Genomic DNA, 10,449 nt, shown 5'->3' with positions numbered 1-10,449 from the left:
CAAGAGGAGCACCCTGCTCAACCCCAACCAGAGGCTGCCCAAAGTGGAGATCCTGCGCAGCGCCATCCAGTACATAGAGCGCCTGCAGGCCCTGCTCAGCTCCCTCAACCAGGAGGAGCGCGACCTGCGCTACCGAGGCGGGGGCGGACCCCAGCCGGCGGTAAGTGGCCACCTCACCCGCCTGCCCGGGCAGGGGGCACAGGGGGCATCTGGACAGCCTCAGGGGACCCCATCGTGGGCTCAGTCAGATGGCTGGAGCAGGAGCCAGGCAGGTCTTAGGAGGCTGCAGGATGCCTTTCCTTTGTTATAGCTGGACCGCCCAGCTGACCTCCGGTGTCCCCGTGTCCTTTCCAGATAAGACAAAGGCAACCGGGAGGAGAGGCATGTGGAGGGGGTGGCACAGGCCTTTAGGAGGGGTCCAGAAGCAAGTCCAGAGTCAGCTGGATGGGGAGGAAGGTTAACCCCAGCGTCTGGTGTTAGGGCCTCAAAGGCAAGGTCAAGCGTACCTCAGAAGACTGCTTCGCCCCTTAGCCAACCCCATCCTGGGTATGGCCAGTAGAGAGGAAACCCACTCGGCCTCCCTCACGGAACCCCAACAGGCCTGCGCAGAAGTCGGTCTAGTTGAGCCAGACACTCTGCCTCCTTCACCCCGATCCCAGAGTCAGGAAACCACAGAGCCCTCCTTAATCTGGGTGCCCTATAGGGGCAGAATCACCCCCCACCCCAGGATGGTGCTGGGAAAGGCCTTGAATCAGGGGTTCTGTGGCCAAATTAAAAGAGGTAATTTTGAAGATTCTGAAATAGGGGGTGGGCTAGGCTGGAGGGCTGCAGCTTGTGACCCTCCCTCCAACCCCACCACAGGCACTTCTTCTGTCCACTGGGACTGGACAAAAGAGACACTACCAAGAATGGTGGTGCCCTAACCCTGGGCCTCCATTCTGTCTTGCAGGTGCCCAGTGAATGCAGCTCCCATAGCGCCTCCTGCAGTCCACAGTGGGGCAGCGCACTGGAGTTTGGCCCCAACCCAGGGGGTAAGTGAGACCAGGACTCTGCTTACTTTGACTCAAATCACACAGTCTGTCTCTAGGTGCAGTTCTTCCCTCTTCCCTTATTCCCTGCTCCAGTACTTTCCCCTCAGCCTCTCTAGGAGGTTTTTGAAACTAGGGCCCCAAATAGTGGGCTAGAAGGCCCTGTGCCTCTCTGAAGCTTTGACCTGCTAAGGAGTTTTCTAGGCCTCCTGCAACAGCCCAGCTGGGGCCTGGTGGCTGACCTTCCCCACAGAGAGGACAGTGTCCCTGCTCTGGGAATTGCTGAGTCAACGCTGCAAAACTGGGCCAGCAAAGGGCAGTTCCAGTCTCCCAGGATACACTATTCTGGCTCCACCTCAGAATAGCTGCTTCCAAATTCTAACTACATCGGGGATTTCAGAGGACACACTGGTGTTCAAACACACATACACACATGTGCGCACCTAGCATTAGGAAAGGCATGGACTGTGGAGTAGAACCCAAGCTTTTCTCACCCATCTGTCCTGGAAAACCTGTGCTACTCCAAAGAGTTCAGCCCCTGACTCTGGTCATACGATCCTTTCATCAACCAGGTAACATCTTCTTACCTTCTCCTTATAGATCATCTGCTCCCAGCGGACCCTACAGACGCCCACAATCTGCACTCCCTCACCTCCATCGTGGACAGCATCACAGTGGAAGATGTCGCTGCGGCCTTCCCAGATGAAACCATACCAAACTGAGATTGTCTGCCGGGATGGGCATCCATGAGAGCCCCCCAAGCTGGCCACAGATGCCACCACTTCTGCAGCAGGGCTCTTCTAAGCCAGGCTTTCCTGATGCCAGGAAACCAGCTCTGGGGCTGACAAATGCCAGACTACCCCCTCCTCATCCACTTAAGGTTAACCTGCCACCCAGAGAGGGAAAGAATGCTCTCACTTAGCTGACTCCTTAGAGCAAGAGGGCAGTTCTGTTTCCAGGGAGATAAAGCAAGGGACCAGAGTGCCCCCTTGTGTAAGCCCTCTGGTCAGGGGGCAACTCAGGAGCTGCCCTTTGATCATTATGCAGCCTCCAAATCCACTCCCTGAAAAGATAGCTTGAGATATGAAGACAGTGTCTTGACCTGGACAAACCATGCACATCTCCTGTTCATCTCTTCCTATGCCAGTGGCTGGGCTGGGCCTGCCCTGAGTTGAGATGAGGGAGAGGAATAATCCAGTTCCCAAGTCACTGGGGGGGCCAAGCTTTTACAGTGAATCCTGGGAACCTTCCAGTAGTTTTATGTTTTGTTTTGTTTTGTGTGTTGTTTGTAAAGCTGCCATCTGACCAAGGTCTCTGTGCTGAAGTTGCCAGGGATAGGTGCGGGGCGGGGGGCAGGGGCTCCTGGGGTGATTAATTTTGTTAACTAAGCATTGTGTGGTTTTGCCATTGTTTTGTATATTTTTTTTGCTAACTTATTTGGATTTCTTTTTTTAAAAAATAAATAAAGACTGGGTGCTAGAAGAGTGTCTGTGATATAGAGGGAGGAGATGACTGATGCTATAGCCTCTTCCACCTCGGTGGTCCAGACACGTTGCAGGGCCAGGGCTTGTGAAGCAGATGGGGCTCCCAAAGCATCCGAGGTACCACACTGCTGGTGGTCACGAGGTGCCTGAACCCCTATTTCACCATTACAAAGGAAGCCATGTCTGGTTCATTGGCTGGGCAAAGACAAGATTTTATGGAAATCCTTGGGGGACACGCAGGAAATTTCATTCAACGTTCTGTTGCACTCTAGTTCATAGGTCTCCTGCACTCCATCCCAATAGGTTCATTCCCTTTCAATTAACTGAGAATGCTCATTTTCCTAGCACTCAGAACACAGCCAGCAGACAGGGGTATAGAGCTGGAATCTGTGGGTTTCCCCTCTCTAATTCCTGCCTCTCCTCTAGTGCAACATTAGGAGTCCTGTGAGGAAGTGGGAGGTGATCAAATCAGGGTGATTGGGGTCAGACACTACCCCTTTATTCCAAGCCAAATAGCATGCCCCCTCACCACACTCTTCTGATACTCCAGGCTGCAGGAGATTCTGGTCCCTGTCTACAGCTCAGAGGATGAAGCCAATTTCATTGGGGGTGGGGGGCAAGGGGTTTATAAAGAAGAATCAAAGGAAATGAAGCTAGGACTCTCTTCATATGGGATGCCATTTTCCAAAGACTAGCTTCCTGAAGGGAAGAAGGTGAGTGGAGAATTGAGATGAAGGATTTGGATAGAGATCACATAACGTTAACTGATAAAGCATCAGGAGCTAGAATTTAGTCCATTCAGACTAGAAACCTTATTAATTCTGACTGCTTCAGGCTGTGTCTGGTTTATTGAAAACTGTAAGTTTCAGAATCATTACAGAAGTCAGGGGATTCAGAGTGTAGTACATTCTGGCCTCAGTTCTTCCGGGCCCTTCACAACAGACTTGACCCAGTTTTATCAGCCAGGTCCAGGGCCCGATGCCCCTTCTGCACTAGCTCTGGGCCCAGCTGCACCATCTCTACCACACCTATCTTCCTGACTTGTTCCTGGAGAGGGAAGACAACACACTGCTCCTGGAGGTTTCTCCAGGTTTCTCCTGTGTAAGCAACAGAAGCAAGTCTCAGAGCAGGCTCAAAGAACCCAGGTGAGAGCACAGAAGGTTGGGGGGAGGGTAGGCGGGTTCCCCCAGAGCTCGCTCATCCCAAACCACCAGGCAGGGCTGGGTCTACTGGGAAGCATAAACTGGCCTAATCTTTCCCCATTTGTGAGATTTTCTTTTGGGTTTATGTCACTGCGTTTATGCTGTGGATAGGGGTGTTGTTCCGTTTGCTGTTCCATTTACTGGAATGTTTGCCATCCCAGTAAACAAAAAATGCTGCCTGCCATCAAGTCATCAGACACTGCAGTGGCAAGGCGCACCCATTTCCTGGATGGAGAAAATAACAGAAAGCATTATGTGGTTCAGATACTGGCCCTAGACTGATAAGATGCTTATGTAAAGAGTAATGCCAATAAGCCCGGACTTTTGCATATTCCCATATATAGAAAGGCACTAAAATCATTAATTTGATATGCCTGTTTTTTTGTGATTATCAGTAATATTTGACATTTGACTACATTTTTATTTTTAGCATATGTCCTGGCAGAACAGTTCCTCAGAGCTATTTGAGAGGTTCTCCCCTGGGCTATAGTCCTCAGTAAGTTCCCCAAGTAAAACATACTTTTCAGTTGTTAGGTTGTGCAATTTTCTTCAGTTGGACAGTCTTACCTCCTTGGAAAGACTGGAGAGGAATACTTAGGTCACTGCCACAACTCTTAGCTCTCCGTGGCTCACTGCCCTTGGAGATGAGGAGGGTAACACGTGTGGGTATTGAGTCAATATTCATTCTCTTATTATCCACTGCAAATATCAAACTACCCATTCAAGGAGTATCTTCTCCCATCAGATACATTTCCTCTGGCCCTGGCACCTTCGAAGCTCCTAGGGGGATACAATCCCACCGCCTTCAGTTGCCCAGTAAGTGGTAATGATCTAACCAAGAGAAAGGCACTCATTGCTACTAAGGAACTGATAGGTTCTTGGGTTGCTGGATAAGTTAATTTCTTCTCAATTATCATTTCAATTGGAATTTGAGGTTGATATTCATAATCTTACAAATGAACAGTTCTCAGCAATGGCTATTAGGGTTGATTGTCAAGTATGGTCATTGTATACTTATTTCTTTTTCAGTCTTTAAGTCCTTAAGCCTCCCACTTGGAAGAAACAATTTGCTGGAATTTCACATGTGCGAGCATAACTTTACTTTGAGCATTCTTTGGCATTTCCTTTCTTTGGGGTTGGAATGAAAACTGACCTTTTCCAGTCCTATGGCCTCTGAGGAGTTTTCCAAATTTGCTGGCATATTGACTGCAGCACTTTCACAGCATCATCTTTCAGGATTTGAAAGAGCTCAACTGGAATTCCATCACCTCCACTAGCTTTGTTCATAGTGATGCTTCCTAAGGCCCACTTGACTTCACATTCCAGGATGTCTGGCTCTAGGTGAGTGATCACACCATCGTGATTATCTGGGTCGTGAAGATCTTTTTTGTACAGTTCTTCTGTGTATTCTTGCCATCTCTTCTTAATATCTTCTGCTTCTGTTAGGTCCATACCATTTCTGTCCTTTATCGAGCCCATCTTTGCATGAAATGTTCCCTTGGTATCTCTAATTTTCTCGAAGAGATCTCTACTCTTTCTCATTCTGTTGTTTTCCTCTATTTCTTTGCAGTGATTGCTGAGGAAGGCTTTCTTATCTCTCCTTGCTATTCTTTGGAATTCTGTATTCAGATGTTTATATCTTTCCTTTCTCCTTTGCTTTTCACTTCTCTCCTTTTCACAGGCTTTGTAAAGCCTCCCCAGACAGCCATTTTACTTTTTTGCATTTCTTTTCCATGGGGATGGTCTTGATCCCTGTCTCCTGTACAATGTCACAAACCTCTATCCATAGTTCATCAGGCACTCTATCAGATCTAGTCCCTTAAATCTATTTCTCACTTCCACTGTAAAATCACTGCAGATGGTGATTGCAGCCATGAAATTAAAAGATGCTTACTCCTCAGAAGGAAAGTTATGACCAACCTAGATGGCATATTAAAAAGCAGAGACATTACTTTGCCAACAAAGGTCTGTCTAGTCAAGGCTGTGGTGTTTCCAGTGGTCATGTATGGATGTGAACGTTGGACTGTGAAGAAAGCTGAGCGCTGAAGAATTGATGCTTTTGAACTGTGGTGTTGGAGAAGACTCTTCAGAGCCCTTGGACTGCAAGGAGATCCAACCAGTCCATTCTGAAGGAGATCAGTCCTCGGTGTTCTTTGGAAGGACTGATGCTAAAGCTGAAACTCCACTACTTTGGCCACCTCATGCGAAGAGTTGACTCATTGGAAAAGACTCTGATGCTTGGAGGGATTGGGGGCAGGAGGAGAAGGGGATGACAGAGGATGAGACAGCTGGATGGCACCACTAACTCGATGGACATGAGTTTGGGTGAACTCTGGGAGTTGGTGATGAACAGGGAGGCCTGATGTGCTGCACTTCATGGGGTCGCAAAGAGTTGGACACGACTGAGCGACTGAACTGAACTGGACACGTGTGAATGGCAAAGTTTTGTCAAACTGGAGCCTAGACTCATTTATTATTTTCACAAGATAAACATTTGTCATCAAAGCATAGAGACTTTCTTAAATTAACAAACACTTAACTTTCACACTGAATTACAGATAAAACTCCAATTAATGAGTAATGAATGATAGTTCTTTAGGGAAATTAGCTTAAATTTGGTCTCCAGTGGAAGCACCTGCAATAAATCAAACAGGCTTTATCAAATGCTATCTAATAATGAACTTTAGGGAATCTGCTAGAATATAAAGATAAGAATTATTTGAAGTCGATATACCAATTGACAGTGTGTAGAGAGGAACTTCTTGGAGTGTTTAGATAATTGGTGTGAACTGCGAAACACTTAAGAGTACTATTTGCTGCACTTGAATAAACATCCTTGGGTATCTAACTTCTTAGAGTAACCTAATTGGCAGTGAAACCCTTTAAAGTGCTGCAGGTGGTTGGACCAGTTGGAGAGGGAGGTAAAGGAGGTACAATGGAGTGTGAGAGCAGAGAAGCCCCCTCAGTTCAGTTTTACTATTTCATGGGTAAGAGCTAACATGCCACGTCCCCTGGCCTTGTCTGAATTCCTGGCTTCTGGGCTCCAGGCTAAGGCTGAGACACCTGGAGGTGAGCTAAGCTCAGGAAGAACTGAAGGGGTTGGGCTAGGGTCATGGCTAGGGGCGTACCACCTGGACCCAGATGGGAATCCCAAATGCCACAGTGATTATGGCTGTGCCTCACCCCTCAGCCACATGCAACCACCAAATCCAGATTCTCTGCCTCTCACTATGCTGGGTACATTCCTAAGAGGAGCAAAGAAAAGTGTCCAAGGGAAGAAATCTAGAGTCTTCTTTTTCACAAATGCTGAGAGAAACACGATGTCAGGGTCTCATCTCAAACGCAGCCTGTCCAATGTCAAGTTCACATTTCCACATAAGCCTGTTTCATCTACATTTCCCACCCCAGTGGCTGGCAATGTTGGGAAACAGCAGTTTTCCTGAAATCCTTCAGATCTCACCCCTTTAGCCAGCTGGTCACCAAAGTTGGTCAAGTCTGCTGCTGCTGCTGCTAAGTTGCTTCAGTCATGTCCACCTCTGTGCGACCCCACAGACGGCAGCCCACTAGGCTCCCCTGTCCTTGGGATTCTCCAGGCAAGAACACTGGAGTGGGTTGCCATTTCCTTCTCCAATGCATGAAGGTGAAAAGTGAAAGTGAAGTTGCTCAGTCCTGTCCGACTCTGAGTGACCCCATGGACTGCAGCCTACCGGGCTCCTCTGTCCACGGGATTTTCCAGGCAAGAGTACTGGAGTGGGGTGCCATTGCCTTCTCCGTGGTCAAGTCTACCTTTCATCATTAAGAGGGTAGTAGGCTTTGTCTTGCTCTCATCCTGCCATCTGTGCCCACAGACTCTGCCATCCCATATCATTGGTGGAATGGTTCCCCTTGAAGATTCAAGGCTGTATTATGCTGCCATCAGGGACTGCACCATTCCAGTGAACAAAGAAAGAAGTCTCCATGAAGAGCAGAGGAACCGAGTGCCTTAGGAGTGGCAGAGATGAGAGTCTGAGAAAGGCAGCTGAAGGGGGGTGGGGGGGTGCTTAGCCTCAAGGTAGGGGCTCAAGCTCACTCAAAAAAAGCATATATACTGGTAGTGGGTCAGAACTTTTAACAAATAGCTATATCATACCGGTTACATGGTCTCAGCTTTACAATTTTCTGTTCTATAAAATGGTGATGATGATACATCATAGGGTTGTGAAGATTTAATGAGCTAATACATTTATCATGATTAGAACAGTGTCTGGCACAGAAAAGTTCTCAATTTTTAGATTTAATAATAATCCTCATAAAAACCCTCTGAGATAATGTTGGCTCACTTATTCATCCAAGTATATTCATCTAGGGACACGTGAGATCAACGGGATTCACTTAAAGGAGCTTCCTCACAGCCCTGTGGGAAAGACTAGAGAGGACAATGACGAGGCAGCATCGTGGTGCGCACAGAGCGCCCGGGTCAAAAAGGGTTGCTGGTTACCTAATTCTGCTGAGAGGCAGGCAGTGCCCCCCAGGTGACACTTGAAGTGGGTCTGGAGCGTTCACAGCTGCAAAGGCAAGAAACGTATTTGTGCTGCCTTCTGGTGACGGGGCTGGACAGACACATTTCTGAGTTAGGCTGACTCAAGACTGGTGAGGAGAGAGGGTACGGAAAAAAGTCACGATAGCCTCTTGTCCTGCCCCAAGGACTTGGATCTCAGATCTAGAGGTGCGGGGGAGTTGCTACATAAGTGCACAGCAGAGTGATATGACTGAAGGGTGTTTAGGATAGAGTTACTTATCCTACGGCATCAGTGTGAAAGGCTATGAGGATAGTGAAGCAGGTGGGTACAGAGGAAGTGAAAGAAATAAATCAATCTCAGCAGTTAGGACTCCTCACTCCTTTTCCTATACTCCCTTGGCACAAGTAACCCAAACATTAACCTATCAATTCCATGGTTATATAAGTAAACAGAAGGTTACTAACTACAAGTTTGAAAAACTCTGATATTTACATTCCAGCATACAACAGCCCTTAGGACTGTGGAATAAGCTAGATGCATCAGGTAAGTTTGAAGTTTAAAAAAAAAAAAAGACCAGAGCCATGTGTATGTTGTCTCAAGACCAGTTTATTTATTGGTATATACACACCCACACTCAACACTCACACACACCCATCCGCCCATTCTTGATGCACTGAGCCAGTACAGTGCTGAGAAGGAACCTGATAAGACACAGAAAGCTGATGGTGGGGGCGGGAAGGGTATGGGTCACTGGTGACTCTCCAGATAAAAAGTATATTGATGGTGAGGCAGAAGATACACCAAGACAAGAATCTTCCATCAAATACCTCCCAAGAAACCCTGAACAGACCTGGATCCTGCTAGTTGCTGCCTTATAACATAACCAATTAAGATAGGGTTAAGTTGCAGAGGAGAAGCTGGAACTGAATTTCCCATTTAGCTAGCCCATCAGAGTTCCCTGAAGGAATCAGATGGCCTTATGGTCTCTGATTGTGAGTTCATCAATCACAGGAATCTGGGGCTCCTCCATAATCTTAACATCCATTATCCAGAGACAGGGGCTCTTTCTCTCCAATTGACTCATTTTCTGCTCAAGAACTCCTCCAGCTCCATTGCCAGTGGCCTGACAGCTAGGAAGGGCAGGTGAATATCTTGTCCAGATGCATGGAAGCCCACCCAGCCCCACCACTCTGCAGCAGAAGGCTGTAAGTGTGGCACTGCCCCAGGCTCCATCACTCCTTCTAGACAGGATTCTCTGACCCTTCATCTGACCTGCTAGCCTAGCCCCTACTCAGACCCAAATCAGCTTGCAAACTAGCTGCTCAGCCACCTGAAGGTTGGCACTGCACTGGCCCCTCTCCAGGTAATATGCCCCAGGTAACATGCCCCAGGTACTTTTCCTCTCCTTTCACTAGGAGAAGCTCTGGGTTCCATCAACTCACCCTAAACTTGGGTTCCAAACACTTCCAAGCACCTTGGCAGGAGAAGTATGTGGATGAAGAAGGAGAATTTATTGGAAATGACATTCCTACCAAAGCAGGATCTATATCCCTCAGGCCTAGATGCAACCACGCTGTTGGGGAAAGCAACGGAAACTGGGAAGGTCTCAGGAATTTCTGGAGGCAGCCCCTAAACACCAAAAGCACCTTGAACAAAGAATGACAGTTTGGGGACAAGCAGGTGAATGACAGTCTTCAACAACACTGGATTTCCTGGACCTAGGACATGATTCACTAAAGGGGAAGCTTTATTTTCTTGCTAGGAGATCATGGGAAGGAAGCCTCAGATTACCTTTTTCCCAAACCAGATTTGAAGGTCAGTGTGTTAATATATACTCAATCCACTCATTAGGTACATTTTTGTAGGGCTGGGGTTATCAAAGAAGTGGGACAAAGGGGGACAGCAAGGCAAGAAATACTGGGAGCACAGCTGGCAGTGCATGGTTAGCTCTGTTCTGCCCCAGAGCCAAGATCCTTCTCCTTCCAGCCCAGCAGCAGCTCTACCCTACAGCTGGGGCAGGAGGTAATTCCCACTGCCACATGGGCTTAGAGCTACCGCAGGACATCGGCTCTCCCTCTAGCTGACCTGCCTGCAACCTCTCACTGGGCAGGAGGGCTGAATTTCCCCATGCTTATGCTTGACGTTTGGGATTCAACTTAAACCAGGGCCTAGAATCTCCACCTGAGCCTTCCTTCTTCCCAGGTTCATCATCCTGAGAAAGAATGGGGCCGTCTAC

General features: G+C 48.0%; 1 protein-coding gene across 2 annotated transcripts in view; it reads left to right on the top strand.

Moving 5' to 3' along the window:
* The window catches only part of MYOG (myogenin (myogenic factor 4)), a 3,110-nt gene extending 466 nt beyond the window's left edge, over positions 1-2,644 (top strand). Inside the window, exons 2-4 of one of the 2 annotated variants that reach the window (XM_010854116.1) lie at positions 11-160; positions 950-1,031; positions 1,629-2,644. In XM_010854116.1, the coding sequence (XP_010852418.1) occupies positions 11-160; positions 950-1,031; positions 1,629-1,750 (354 nt within the window). In that variant the 3' untranslated portion in view covers positions 1,751-2,644. Of the gene's footprint in view, positions 1-6; positions 161-949; positions 1,032-1,628 lie in introns of both variants that reach the window. The other variant, XM_010854115.1, reaches the window with a different exon arrangement.
* The last annotated feature ends 7,805 nt before the right edge of the window (positions 2,645-10,449 follow it).

The sequence above is a fragment of the Bison bison genome, unplaced genomic scaffold, assembly GCF_000754665.1.
Source record: "Bison bison bison isolate TAMUID 2011002044 unplaced genomic scaffold, Bison_UMD1.0 scf7180017864338, whole genome shotgun sequence".
Classification (NCBI taxonomy): domain Eukaryota; kingdom Metazoa; phylum Chordata; class Mammalia; order Artiodactyla; family Bovidae; genus Bison; species Bison bison.
This window is presented reverse-complemented; position numbering and strand designations above follow the sequence as displayed.